Source organism: Scardinius erythrophthalmus (assembly GCF_964197995.2).
Source record: "Scardinius erythrophthalmus genome assembly, chromosome: 2".
NCBI lineage: Eukaryota > Metazoa > Chordata > Actinopteri > Cypriniformes > Leuciscidae > Scardinius > Scardinius erythrophthalmus.
Genome location: NC_138222.1, coordinates 54272833 through 54288053, shown reverse-complemented (window position 1 = coordinate 54288053; position 15221 = coordinate 54272833). Strand labels below are relative to the sequence as shown.

Genomic DNA, 15221 nt, shown 5'->3' with positions numbered 1-15221 from the left:
ATTTTCACTGAGGGCTGAACTGTTGCAGAGGAAGTTGTAACTGGCGGTAGAGCCCCAAGTGGGGCATTTTCCAGAGAACGGTGATTTGCAAAGTTAATATTTCCACCCTCTCTGAAAGATTTTGCATACAGCCGACGAGAAGAAGACCAGACAACGGGGATAGTACATCCGTCAACTGAGGGAACTGAGGTAGTGAGCCTAGTGCAATGTTTGTGGGAGCCCCGATGTATGTAACGAGGCCGGCGAGCGATACCAAGAGCAGTGCAGTGATTATGAAGGTTAGTGGGCAGCGATGGCTGAACTTTAGGGTTCAGGTGATGCAGATCCAGCGACGAATAGAAAGTCATGTCATAAAAACCCCACCAGCAACAAGGCAACAAAGTTGCTTGAAACAGCATGCAAAAATAGAAAGAAGCAGATAAAAAAAGTTACGGGCAATAAAAAGAGGAGGATCATCCTAGAGTCGTGCATACCCAGCCAGATTTAAAACCGCGTTAGCCAGCACACCGAGCAGCTGAACTACAACACAGTGCAAATATATGGAAGATACAGCCCTTTCTAAGATCATATCAACCAGACCAGCATCTGGCAACCAGTAATCCGAGAGAAAGTGAATACTCACTCACGGAAGACAGATGAAGTAGCCTGTTGCTTCGGTGGCGAGAGCTCGCGTTTGGCAGGTAACAACTTGACTGAAGGGATACAGAGACAGTTCATAAACAGCGCCGTATTTAGTCAAATCGGCGTTAAAAAATCTGCAGGATGAACTCAAGGGAGTTAGGATCCAAAAATTAAAACTGCACGGTTGAGTAGTCCATAATTAGTCCACAATTTGTCAGGAAAACAGAAGGATAGCGGGAGAGCAGCGGCTGTCAGAACACGCCAGCGTTCGCTCCGCTCCGGAAGTAGAACAAAAGTCTTATAAAGTCTTAGTAGAACAAAAGTAAAGGTGTACTTAGTTTGTCACGCATTGATGCTTCATTTTGGGCTAGTTTTTGTTAAATAAACCGGTGTAATATGTCATGTGTTGTTGTTTTATGAGGTTTCTGAGGTTGCATTTACCTAATTTTAAGACCTACCAAGGACCAGATGGTTTATTATGTCCTGTCTGATAAATAGAAATCATAAGGGTGTACTTTCTTTTTCACATGACTATATTGTTGCGGACAATGGGAGGGACAAAAAGTCAAAAAGGTTGAGATTCACTGCTCTAAAGGGGGCATAGTAATGGGAAAAATTAGAAATGTGAGGACATTTCGAGTTTTCCGTTCACTCGCAATACTTTTGCATATAGTGTTGTGTTCCCTCAAGAAACTTTGCATTTCAACGTAAGAGTGATTAAATAATGACAAATTTTATGGGTGAACTGTCCTTTTTAAAACAATGCATTATGTAAATTAAAATGTATAACGTTTTAAGAATTATTCTCTAGATAGAACAATGGAAACATCTCTTTTTTATAAAAATTTTAACAACTCATTTATTAGGGTTTATTAGGGCATTAAGCACAGTTTTTGCTTAAATAATTAAAGGGGATCATAAGGAAAATGACTGTTTAAATTTAACATGCAGCTTTTTACCAGGCCTAAAAATATAAAATCTTTGGCATTATAAACAGTAGTTTAAATACAAAATACTTGCGAGTACATTAGATAATGTATTTATTTTTATAGGCCTGCATCATTACAAAAAAGTTAAACATGTAAAAAAAAAAAAAAAAAAAAAAAAGGGTTTGAAATTTTTTACACACACATATAAATACCCTAATAAACAAGGAAATTGTATAGCAGTGTCTGTAGATTCATCCTGCTATAAATACAGTAAATATAATCTTCAACTCTATTTGGTTTCATGTTCTATTATACTATTTGCAGTAGATGCTGACATAGCTATGAGAGAATTCAAAGTTAATGATACTGATCAGAAGAGTTAGAGTAAAAACAACGGTTATTCATTAAACATTTCCCAAAATGATACTTGCCTTATTTGCATAGAGCATACAGAATTTTTCACCTGTAGTTACTAAGATGCAGTCAAATGTTGAGATGTCACTGAGTTCACGTTTCTCTAAACCTCACATACGTCGCCCTTGGATTTTAAAGAGGCAGATGAAGCGAGTAATGGGAACACGTCCAACGGCGCACAGGTTTGCTGACCCTCCCGATGACCGGTAGCTTGTGGGCGTAGGCACGAGGTGGGAGGGAAGTAAGAGGCGGAGTTGGAGTAAAGCTCGTCTGGAAGCGTCGTCCCTGACAGCGTCGTCCCATCTGCCGCCCGCCGATGATGAAAGCGAATGCCGGAGGTCCAGCCTGAGGCGGCGGAAAACGGGCTTTAGGGAAAATATCTCGGGACTGGCTGGTTGAACGTCCTGGACGTGATGAGGATGACCTGGAACGTGAGACGGAAGATGAGGAGGAGGAAGAGCGGGCAAGAGATCTGCAGACACGGGACAAAAAAAGACCACCGGTGAGAAAATGCCTTTTGACCTTTTGAACCTTTGCTAAACAAAGTGTTTTAAATGACAAGACTTGCTAAAGTAGTGTTGGTCAGTATCATTTAAACTAGGGTTAGTTCACCCAAAAATGAAAATTCTGTCAGTAATTGCTCCCCCTCATGTTATTCAAAACCCGTAAGACCTTCGTTCATCTTCGGAACACAAATGAAGAGCTTTTTGATGAAATCTGAGAGCTTTCTGTCCCTCCACTGACAGCAACGTCATTGCAACTTTCAAGGCCCAAAAAACTTTCTGGGCCTTGAAAGTTGCAACGACGTTGTTGTAAATTGATGTTGCTGTAAAGCTCTCAGATTTCATCAAAAAGCTCTTCATTTGTGTTCCGAAGATGAACGAAGGTCTTACGGGTTTTGAACGACATGAGGGGGAGTAATTACTGACCGAATTTTTGGGTGAACTAACCCTTTAAGGCAAGACTTAAAGGTCAAAAGGTCAACTGAGTGCAACAGCGCCTGGCCACTTTTTCAGTGGCCTTGGCTCCGGAAGAATTTTTCCCATTAATTTTCCCCAAAGGGGATTTAAAAAAAAAAAAAGTCTTTGTTAAAGCTATTAAACAAACCAATCAGTAACGAGGTTAATCACAATCTTACAAACTTTGATTTGAAGCAACAAATATTATATATATATATATATATATATATATATATATATATATATATATATATATGTATGATTGGTGGATATTTATTTGCAGAATCATGGGTAGTGTAGTTTTCCACCAGGAATTCTACTGCATATGCAGATTAACAACCTTGTAGCTCACATTAGGTCTATTTTTAAAGGTTTATAAGTTATCATTAACAATCAGTTCCCCTATGGAAAAAAATGAATAGGAGTTTTACTTCCAGAACCTGACTGTTGCACTCAAGTGGTTTGACTCGTACCTCCCCGGGGCGGTGGCAGCCAGACTGGGTGGTTGTGGCTCCGTACGTGGGCTTCCATCTTGCCGTGGGCTTATGTTCATACTGGCCGTGAGTTGAGGCATTTTGCGTGTACTCTCCAGATTAGGGGCAACACTCGCTAGCTCTTTCTTGCCCTCTAGCGGTTGGCAGGGACCTGCAGGTTGAGCGCCAGCCAGTGGCGGGTCAGTGCTGAAGCGTACAGCCAGACTGTCTCCAAAAAAAGAATAAAGTTCACAGTACATGGCAGGAAGAGATACAGGAGTCCACTCTTCCCATGGGCAGCCAGCTCCACCTGCTTGTAGATGACTTGCAATGCCGAGAGGAGGTTCAGAAAGGGGTTCAGGAGGGGGGCTGAGGCCAGGTGAGCTTTCTCTGAACCCCACAGCCCCTGAGGCAGTGCCCGGTAGAGCAGCAGCACCTCCTTCTGTTGCTAAGGTCAAACTGAGTGCCTTCATCTTCAGCAAACGTTCTACCGCCACCTTCAGGCAGGAGAGAAAGTGGTCAATTGATTGTCAATAGATGAGAGACATTAGGGTTGGGCTAATAGACTGTTGTTTAGAAGATAGGGCTGCATAATTAATCAAGATTTTGATATGACTTCTACAGGCTGCAATTTAATTAAATAAATATATGCGCTGCTTGTTTCAGAGTGAAGCGCGGCACTGTGTTCTTTTACACGCAAGCAGCTCATACATCTAGTGTTCTCAGTGTCTTAGAGGGGTTTGGTTTGCACTAAATGCTATTACACAAAACCTCCATCTTTGCAAGCGCTGAGTTTGTTTGGGTCGATTATAATGTGCATTTGGAAACACAAAAAATGGGCCAACCATCTTCCAAATTTGTAATAATAGACGATTATAAATCAGCTGTTGTTAACAAAAGAGAAGCTTTAAGAGCTCCCCATGGGTTTCCACCAAAATAAAAGCTTAATGTAGAAATTAAGACAGCTATGAAATAAATATTAGTATTGTCATTTTACAGATTGTAAAATAATACATATATATTTTTCTGAAATACAATTTTTTTTGTATTTCACAGTGACACATTGCAATAGTAATATTTCTTGTTCAATATGTTAATTTAGTAGTAATAATAATTATTATATTATTTCACAGTAAAATTATTATGTAGATATATAGTAATTTAAGCCAATTTAATGTAATGTAATTTAATAAAATAATAACCATTATTATTATTTTTATTACTACTACTACTACTACTACTACTATGACAAATAATAATAATAATAATAATAATAATAATAATAATTAGTAAAATTCTTTATCTATTATATATTTATATATTTTAAAATAAAATAAAATGTTTTGGCTTCATATTGTGGAGACTTCATATTGTAATATTTTTTATTATTTTATTTTATTGTACGATTATTATTATTATTATTATTATTTTATAGTCATATAAACATTTTTAAAAATGGCCAAGCTGTGCAGCCCTAATAGAAGGTGTCAGAGACTGCATACTGCATTTCAAAATATAACAATGTACTTGAATAAATCAATGATTGTATATCAACATCCTGAAAAGAAACTCGTGCACTATAGTCAATGTCTAAACTATTTTACTTACCAGAATGGCTCCATAGACTTTGTGGCCGTCTGCTTTCACCTGAGCATTAGACACAGAGTAATCATCTAACACTGCTTGTAAATTGGCCCAGTAAGCAGGGAGATGCGGATACAGCACACGTTCAACAGCCTGTGGAAACACACACACACAAACAGTGTGACATTTAGGAATAAGAAGTGTATTTATGGGTGTTGTGCTGTCTGCGGTTTACCTTCCAGCCGAGAGCATGAAGACCCACTACAGCGCCGTAGTGGGAACAGAGAGGTCGAACCGGGTCAGAAAGAACTTTCTGCAGAGACAGAAGGATCTGATGGTACAGCCCACTCACAAGATCACCATGTGTCCTACAAGTCAACATGGGGAAAAACACCAGTCAAACCACTTATGAAATGGGTAAATTTATTACATTAAATATTATTTTACTGTAGGATGCTCAAGAAATACCAGAAAATATGGCTGAGTAGAAGGGCTGCATAGTCTCTCAGGGTCCAGTGATCATTGAGGGGGTTGATGGAGGCAGCCAGAGGCTCCAGGATGCAGTACATGACACTAGACACCAGACTTCGCACATATGAGCCCAGATACAGGTACGGGTTCTGCACCAAACTCTTCACCATGTGTAATAGCCTGTTTAACTGGTCCAGATCATGACTTACCGACTTTACCTAAGAAAAAGAGAGAATCATAGGCCCTGTTTACACCTGATATTAAGATGTGTTTTGGTCGATCAGATCACAAGTAGACGAGGGAGACACATTCCTGTTTACACGTGGTGTTTTAATCCGTCTCTTTTGTCCACTTTCAAACACTTCTGCCCTGATTTCTATGAAGGGAGGGTCTATGGGCAGGTAAATATATGGGCTTTTTCAGATCTTTCAATCTAATGGACAAAATAAGCTCATGTAATTTACATAAGAATTCGCTAGGAGACTATGGAAAACATACGGAGAGCAGCAGCTTTCATTTCTGCTCTGACAGCCACAAGACCAGCCGAACGCTGTGAGTGTGTGTTAGAAATCAGGAATGATGAGAGAACATTGTGCTTGGTACATTTTTTTTCTATTAACTCTGGAAGTAGTCAAAAGTGAACAAACTCAAAACGTTTTAGACCCCGTTTGCACCTGTACTTGTTATGTAGTTGTTACACACTTGTTATGCAATCGACCAAAACGCATCTTAATACCAGGTGTAAACAGGGCCATAGATTCTAACATGGTTCAAATAGCCAGTGGTCATGTAACAAGATTCAACAAGTTTTACAGCAATTGCAAAAAAGGCATTATTAAACAAGGTAAAAATTAATGAATGCATTTTTACATCCTGGACAAAACGTACCCCACTGATGACGTAAACGAAGTAAGGCAGGAGGGCAGCGATCTTTGAATTGGACTGGAGGTCTAGCAAAGCCACCTGATGGACAAAGTAAAACATTATTATACTAGCAAAACAAAACAAAACTGCTCAGTATCAGCTGTGCTCTGATGTATATTTTAATGTTTAAAGTTTACATTAGTGAAATAAAAGCACTACAGTAAAGTACAAGGGTCTGTGAGATTTTTTTTCTTAAATATTATTACAATTTAAAATAACTGTTTTCTATTTTAATACATTTATTCCTGTGATGCAAAGCTGAATTACTCCAGTCTTCAGTGTCACAAGATCCTTCAGAAATCATTCTAATATACGGATTTAATGCACACAAAACATTTCTACCAATAATAATTAAAAAAAAATGACTGACCAAAAACTTTTGAAAGGTAGTGTAGGTACCTTCATGAGATGTGGGTCCTCTCCTAAAATGGCTCGCGTTATTTGTTGGTAATACTTCAGGAGATCCTCTGATAGAGACTGAACCGCAGTGGGCACTAACAAGAAACAAGCTGTTATGTTATAATAAAACCAACACAGAATAGAGCTGAGAGATATATTGAATATTTACAGTATATTATTTTGATGATGATAATTGATGATGTGAAATGGATAATGAATAATGTGCCCTTTTAGATAGATTCAATACTGTATTTTGTAGTATATAATGGTTTTGTTCATATTAGGGCATTTAGATTAAATGTATTATAATTAATTAATTAAGGAGTTTCACTATATATAAAAAGCCCAGACCTGATACAAATTAAAATTCAAATATTTTGAGGTTTACCTGTGCCTTGAGATTCAAGATTGCCTTTCCCATCAAGATATGACACATTCACTGCCGATAAAACAGACAACATGAATCTTTTCAAAACTTGCAAGATCATAAATTTGAGTAAATTTCACTAATGATACCCGCCTTACCTCGAACCAGCGTTTCTGCACAGCCTTTGGGGATGTTGGTAGCAAGTGCCAACTCCACCAGATTTACCTCCCGATCCTCTACAAAGAAAAGCTCTCCTTCCTTCAGTGGACGGAACGGTAAGGCGTCTTGCGCACCGTAACCGCAAACTGTCTGTAATATGTACAGCAAGTGTAATGTTGCTCTCCATATGTTAAAGTGTATCAAACAACACCATAATACACATTTACATTAAAAACGAATTCAAAGAGATACCTCAGTATTGCTCCACCGTAGTGCTCTATTGAAGTCTTCCACACATAGTTTCCTTCTCTTTGCATGTCTCATAAACTGTGAGCTGTTCTGTAGAGGGACAAACAGATGAAATGTACAGACTTGGGTTGCTTCTTTGCAGGATATTCAACATCTTTCCTTACAAATACTTATTTAGAGGAATAAAACACAGCCAAAACATCAACAAAAGCTTAAAGGGATAGTTCACCCAAAAATATAAATCAGCCCATGATTTACTCACTCTCAAGTCATCCTATGTGTATATGACTTTCTTCTTTCAGACGAATTGTATTTAAAAAAAAAACGTCCTGGCTCTTCCAAGCTTTATAATGGCAGTGAATTGCTGTTTCTGTTTTGAAGTCCATAAAAGTGCATCTTTCCATCATAAAAGTGCTCCGCACAGCTCCAGGGGGATAATAAAGGTCTTCTGAAGCGAAGCGATGCGTTTGTGTAAGAAAAATATTCATATTTAACACGTAAAACACGTTACAAAGTAAAATTCAAGCTTCCGGCCAAACGCAGTCTACTTACGCATAAAGCGCAACTTACGCAACTTGTGATGTCGGAAGCATAAGTTGCGCTTTAGACTTAAGTGGAGTCCGTATGTTTGTTTGGCTGGAATTTTTTTTTTTACTTTATAAAGTTTTAAATATGGATATTTTTTAGGACTGGGCAAAAAAATTGATTTTTCGATTAATCGTTTTTTTTAAATGTGGTCATTTCAAAATCGATTCTAAATGCCACGAATCGATTTTTTATTACCCTATTACCCAAAAGCCAGTATTAGTTTTCCTCCACTGTTCATAGGCTTGCAAACTCCATTTTATAGCTAATGCTGTGAGATTTTATGTTTGTTTTATCTTAATCATAAAATAACCTCAACTAGTGCTGCTCGAATTTAGAATCGAAATCGAAAATCGAATCGAGAATCGAAATCGAAAATCGAAATCGAATCGAATTGAGAGCTTGCGAATCGAAATCGAATCGAATCGATACCCAGCCCTAATATTTTTCTTACAAAAACACATCGCTTCGCTTCAGAAGGCCTTTATTAACCACCCGGAGCCGTGTGGAGCACTTTTATGATGGATAGATGCACTTTTGTGGACTTTCACTTTCATTATAAAGCTTGGAAGAGCCAGGATATTTTTTTATATAACTCTGATTGTATTCGTCTGAAAGAAGAATGTCATATACACCTAGGCTGGCTTGAGGGTGAGTAAATCATGGGCTGATTTTCATTTTTGGGTCACATTTGACAGACAGAAGCGCACATCAACGCAGCTTTAAAGCAATGGATAGGTGTATAAAAGCAGGCTAAACACGAAAAGCATTCATGATGAATGATGTCAAATAACAGTCATAAAAGCTTCAGATGGAAACTTTCTTAAATAACAACACATATCAGAATTGCTTTAAAAGAATATTCAGACACGTGCATCATGTATGGAAACATGCAACGCTTGCACAACGTCTGTGGAGAGTGGAAAGGTTGCACGGAACAAAAAGCTTTATACGGTAACATACAATGCATGTCAATATAATGTATTATAAACTCCAAGATGAAAACATGAACTGATATGTGACCTGTGTTGCCTCTCTGAGTCGGTAACACACATCCTCAGCCAGCAGAGCTGCCACCTCTTCGCTGAGCTCCACTCCGGTGCTCTCGGCCATCAGTTTGATGGACTCCCGGGGCACCTCGGCGAAGCGCCGTTCCTCCGCCATCTTCCCCTTAGAGAGATCACTAAATAAATACGCTGTGAAGTACATTAAAGGTTTAACGTTAGAGCTAAAGCGGCAAGAATGCGTGGTATCATCAGTCTCTCTATTCAACTCTCCTCGCTAGGCTGCCTTAGCACACTTGTAATAAAAATGGGGCTAAAATCATACACCGTACCTTCTTATTGGCGATTGGTGACGTGTCAGTTCATAAATGTAAGGTACTTTCTATTTAACTAGCGTTATGTGCCTATATTAGCACAAGCAGCTAAACTCTCCAGACTGTTTATATACAACACACTGGTGAACTTGAAGGAAGCGTCTGATTGGCCGTGAGCTTCGCGCATGCGCATGCATTCTTACGCTGGCGATTTTTATTCAACGTAGCAACCGAGTCTTTTGAATCGGTTCAGTAAAGATCGTTGACCCCTTACTTTTGCAGTTTCTGCCAGGTTGTCCACAAGTCAGTGCTGAGAAGGTCCGCGGTAAAGTGCGGTTTACTTAAATTATATTTTGAAATAAGTCTTAAGTTTGACATTTTCCCTTAAAAGACTGATCAGAAATTAGAATAGTTCATTGCAGTCAGCAAATTTCCTTTGGCATAAATTTAGCCCAAATGAACAGCTGAAGTGTGGACTAGATTAGATAGAGTTTGCCAGCCAACTTCCTTTTTAGCCAGAACTAAACCAAAACTTCTCATAGAGAGTCAAATACAAACAAGTGTGGCATGTGAAACCGATTATCCATTTAGACATTCATAATAGGTTCTTCAATTTATAGTTATAGCACCTTTAAGAGGGTCCTGGGACCAAAGCTTGAAAAACCCTTCAATAATGTCAAGCAGTCATCATTCAAGCAGTAATTACATCCTATTTCCACTACTCGCTGAAAGGTACAAATTACTACCAAGACATTATTCCCAAATTAAGTAATAGTTTCTATAATCCTTACCTAAACGTCACAGTACTACAGACATACCAATAACTGCAGTTTAATCAAAGCAGCTTTCAAATGTTCACCATTTATCACATTTCTAGAAAAGACAAAAGCGCAACAAATCCTTTTAGGAAATTTTATTGAGATCCAAAGATGCTGACATTACTAAAATAACTTAGGTCATTTAGTTTAAAAATCATTTACTTAAAACATTCATAGTCAAATCAGTCATATATACATACACACACCAGTAAAATAAAGTCCCAATTACAGGCTTAGTTCAGTCTGTCAAAAATAAGTGGCCTCTGAAGTACAAGACAGACTTGAATTAAGATAAAGCAAACACTTGAATCAGTCTCAAAAGCAGTTAAAAACAAGTGGCAAAAAGACTGTACACTTACTAATAAAAACAAGTTAAATATAAATTTGGCACAGTACAGTCACAGTTAAAAGTTTATAGCGGTTAACTTCTGGGATCCCACCACAGGATTCACACTAGAGCATCTTGAGGACCGGCATTGGTAGCCTTCTCCAACATCTGGAGCCTGAGGGCCAGAGGTAGCAGCAGGTCATTCAGATGTTGGCTGCTGAAGGTGAACGCATTGTTGGCCACCACTTCCACTGACGGTGGCGTGATCGGACCAGAGCCGTCGGGGAACACCGGCGAGGCCAAAGCGGATGGAGGCGGAGATGGAGACGAACACATGTCCGAGACTGGCGAAATGGATCCTCCATTGGGCATCTGATGAGGCCAGGATGTGCGGTTCAAGTTGACGCCTTTGATTGTATTGGGAAGCCCATGTTGGAACCGGCAACGGGTGCCATACAGACAGAAACCAAAAGCGCTAAAGGTGCGACAGAGGGCACCGCGAGGCTTCCACTCTTGGGATTGTGATGGAGACGGCCAGGTTCGCTCTTCCTCCCCACCGTCTGATTCAGAGCCACCCTCGACATGAAGGAAATGGCATCTGGTGCCGAAAGGGCAAACCCCGAACGCACGATAGGTACGGCACGGTACATTCCTGCGCCGGGGACGGACGGCCCTTTGCTCTCTAAGGTTGTGCACAAACAGACAACGCGTGCCATAAACGCAGTAGCCGGCGGTGTGGTAGGTACGACACAGCTCGGTTTTGTACTTGGGATGGCGGGAGGGTACGTGGAGATCGTGAAGGCCGTGGGCAAACTGGCAGCGTTCGGCATACTTGCAGGTACCCGTCTCAGCATAGCGGCTGCACAGTTCGGTCTTGTAGCGAGTGGAGCAGAGCCAGGGGGTCATCGGAGGGGATGACGGAGACTCAACCAGGGGAAGCAAAGCCTCGGCAAGGGACAAGCTCCCTTGCCCTAGACCCTCTGTTTCAGGGAAGAAAGCCTCATTCAGGCCTTCAGTAGGGAACAGAAACAGGTCATCTTGACTGGTCTAGAATGAGAGGAAAGAATTATTTTTAGAGTTTCAAATTATAATTTCACCATTGACTGGAAGCATAGCAAACATTCAGTCATCATATTAATAAACACTTCACCACTGCCTAGAAACCACAGTACATTTATTTTTATTAGTCATTTTAACATTTGGTTAACACCTAGTAAACAAGTAACGTTGCACCAACAGGTCTACCAACTCTCATTAGTGTTAATAGAATATTAGTAGGCTGGTAGGGTTAAAATAAGTTGACATGTAGTTACAAAAGTTTCTTATAGTCAGTAGAGTCTGTTGTAGGAGCATCACAAGAGTTAACAGTTTACTAATACTCTAATAAGAGTTAGTTGACATGTAGTTGTAAAGTTACATAATCAACAAATGTTCAGAGGGGACCATTAAATAAAAGTGTTACCACCATAGGGTTACCACATTTTAACTAGAAGTCGTAATAATCATTTTAGTGACTCCCATTACAGTTACTCACAGCATTTTGTTATGTGAAAGACATTTTAATAATAGATCAAAAGAAGTGGAGCCATGCATTAATCTTAAAGCAAGACAAAAATAAACAACTTACCTCAAACATTGCTGTGCGTTTTTGGACTGCTTTACACAACTCAACGGCAGCTCAATAAAACGAGGGCAGTATCGTTAAAAAAATAACGTTAACGCAACCAAAACACCTGACTGAACTCCGGACAAACACTCGACTCCTTGCTTTATTCCAGGTGGAAGACGCGGACTAAACCCTGTGACTGGCAAGTACCACGTAGCGACAAATGTTCGGCCTTTGGTTTTAAAGCCGGATTCCGTTCCCGCGTGCCATTTAAAATGTGAATCAGCTGTGAAGCGTGAACATTCGAATCAGCCAATCAGGTTTGACCAAAGCGGCCGTCAATCTAATTTGGAAGCGATGATGCTTTTGTCTGCTGCGTGCGGGTGTTTTGAATTTGATCAAATTTGGGATATCGCCGCTGCCTTGTAGGATTTCCTGGAATAAACATTTGACAAGGAGCTTGTTAGTCGACTTCAAAGAGCAAACTCTGAATATACACGCAGGCCCATCCTGTATCAAACACCGCATCACACCTCGAGCTGTTAATTGAGCGTTTGTCTGTCAGTCTTTGTGTTATGTTTATTGTGAGGCTTTAGATGAGGATGTACGTTTACTCCAGTCCGCACACAATAAGCAATCGAGCAACTGATTCGAAAAGGAAACAATAAAAGATAAACTTAATAGGAGATATTTGAAAATAAAAACATTAAAAAAAAACAATTTTCTATAATAGTTAAATAGAATATTTTTCAAATTGAAAACTTCGACTGAATGGATGAGCCTGTGGCCTTAAATCATAATTTGTTGCTTGACCACCCATTAATAAACCTAGCTGTTAAAGATTTTAAATCAGCTAAGCAAATAGAGGCTGTGATGTATATCTTTATTTTTCATACAGTAGGCTACAGTTCATTCAGTGATAGACCATGTTTAATTCTCACAGCACATTTTCCACAGTTTTGTCACAGGAATGTTTTTTTGTTTTTGTGGAAATATGCATTTTCAACGTTACATCGTTTAGATCATTAAAAGTTACAAAATCGTACAAACAAATTGAACCGACTGTAGGCCCGCAGACACCCTTTCATTTTTGCAGCTTGAAAGAAGCTTGCTAATTTCAAACCAGTATTTGTGCATAGCAGACACACCGTTACTTTAAATATTTGTTTCTCCTGTATTGGTTTTGTCTTCTTAATTTGTTACTCGAGATTCTGAATAGGCTTTATGCCCAGCTCCACTACTTCCTGAACTTTAGCCAGCTCCTTTGTTTCCTGTCTGCCATTATTGGACAAACTGATTAATCCAGGTGTGCCTGACCTCAGTAACAATAATCAGACACACCTGGATTAATCAGTTTGTCCAATAATGGCAGACAGGAAACAAAGGAGCTGGCTGAAGTTCAGGAAGTAGTGGAGCTGGGCATAAAGCCTATTAGGACTGTTCGGACCTGGGAGAGACCTGACCATGTTTGTAGTTTTTAACACTTTTTATTCATGTTTGTAGTTCTAGATCCCCCAAAGCGTAATGGGTTGTGGGCAATATAAGCCATTATAGTGAGTACGCATCCACACTTTGGAAATACTAGAAATAGTAGACCATCCGAGGACTTTTGGCATACTCGTTTCAACATACTATGCTTTGAGACACACTTATTGTAATCTCACATACTATTTAAGATGGCTAGTATGACCATTGGGACGCGGGGGAATATTTCTCAAAATTGAAGCTTGTAAAAAATTACCTTCGCTCCACAATGAATTAGGAATGGACTTGCTTTTCAACATTAACAGAGAAGCAGATTTCTTATGAAGCCGTTATTGAAGACTTTGCTTCAAAAAAACAAAGAAGAAAGCAGAAGAGTGCCTCTCTACAAGGTCAGGGCCATGATAGCATGCTTAATAAAGGAATAAGACATGGTCCAGATGACCTTTCATTCTTTAGATAATTATATTTTACCTTAGTTAAAGTTTAAGTAATATAGGCTGGGTTTCACAGACAGGGCTTAGACTAAACCAGGATTAGGCCTTAGTTCAAATTAGGGCATTTAAGCTTTTATAAACGTGCCTTGGTAAAAAATGTTGAGGCTCCAACATAAATTTTCAAAATTCAAAATGTATAACCGGCCCTGTTTCCACTACGTCAAGAGGTTTGAATTAAGGATGATCAGCTTCTTCAAGTCCCTGTTGGTCCTGACCCATCTCTTGTCTGTCACATGTGGTCAAAGGGATCCTCAAACAATATGGATCATCAGATATGCCAGACAAATTGTGGCAGAGTGGCTGACATTCTCCATGCAGCGCACTAACACCTTATCTGGGGAAATAAAAACAAAGACACTCAAAACAAATTCACAGATGTGACGTTTGGATAAATAATATATAATAAATGTGTATGTGTGTGTGTCCGCTCTTGCTCTTACTCAGTGGATGATTTCTGAAGCTGGTGGGAATAAGTCCTTGCTGACTTCAAACCTATGTTCTCCATTGCCAGCCCACCATAGTAAATTATGTTCATGTCTTGCTAATATTTTGCCCATGTGTCGACCTTTCCTTGTAGACATTACTTGTATGCTTCTGATAGTGACAGAAAAACTACTGCATTGTGTTTTGATTCCTGTTCATAGGATTGCATTATTACTCTCACAGGGTTTGGTATTACATGTCATACAGTATGTTGTAGATTTACTCATTTCCTATGGAGACATTGGGCCAGACCTCAGTGACAGGTGTCCAGTGCACTCTACATTTGCATATGAGATGCTTCAGTTTGAAAATGCTTTGAGGGAAATGGTTTAGTAAGACTGAAAGCTCTGTAGTCACTTGATAGTTGACATTCACCCGGTGGGCTGGTGTTCTCAGTGGTTCCAGAAGCAGTCATTGCCACTGCTGCCCCCTGCTGGCTCACTCAGACCTTCAGACACCATCTTCTTCTGTGAGATGCTGCTGTTGATGTCAAACTTCAGCTACACATCTCTGTTTTCTGTGGACATGATGTCTAATGCAGTCATAATGTCTTTG

At 39.5% G+C, this 15221-nt stretch overlaps 2 protein-coding genes across 3 annotated transcripts; both read right to left on the bottom strand.

The window, feature by feature from the left end:
- Positions 1-1442: 1442 nt before the first annotated feature.
- On the bottom strand, positions 1443-9626 carry taf6l (TAF6-like RNA polymerase II, p300/CBP-associated factor (PCAF)-associated factor). Of its 2 annotated transcripts, none has more exons than XM_081394288.1 (12): positions 9471-9626; positions 9158-9330; positions 7553-7639; positions 7300-7450; positions 7163-7213; positions 6775-6869; positions 6340-6414; positions 5449-5669; positions 5216-5348; positions 5005-5133; positions 3397-3893; positions 1443-2436 (listed from the first exon to the last, which is right to left on the bottom strand). In XM_081394288.1, the coding sequence occupies exons 2-12, from the start codon at positions 9296-9298 to the stop codon at positions 2097-2099; spliced, it is 1920 nt and encodes a 639-aa protein (XP_081250414.1). In that variant the 5' UTR covers positions 9299-9330; positions 9471-9626; the 3' UTR covers positions 1443-2096. The 2 variants fall into 2 exon arrangements, with proteins under 2 accessions (XP_081250414.1, XP_081250415.1); XM_081394289.1 differs by having other exon boundaries at positions 1466-2388; positions 9471-9601.
- Positions 9627-10350: 724 nt separating this feature from the next.
- cth1 (cysteine three histidine 1) lies at positions 10351-12544 on the bottom strand. The gene is made up of 2 exons (XM_081352372.1): positions 12226-12544; positions 10351-11645 (listed from the first exon to the last, which is right to left on the bottom strand). The coding sequence occupies exons 1-2, from the start codon at positions 12232-12234 to the stop codon at positions 10719-10721; spliced, it is 936 nt and encodes a 311-aa protein (XP_081208498.1). The 5' UTR covers positions 12235-12544; the 3' UTR covers positions 10351-10718.
- Positions 12545-15221: the final 2677 nt, after the last annotated feature.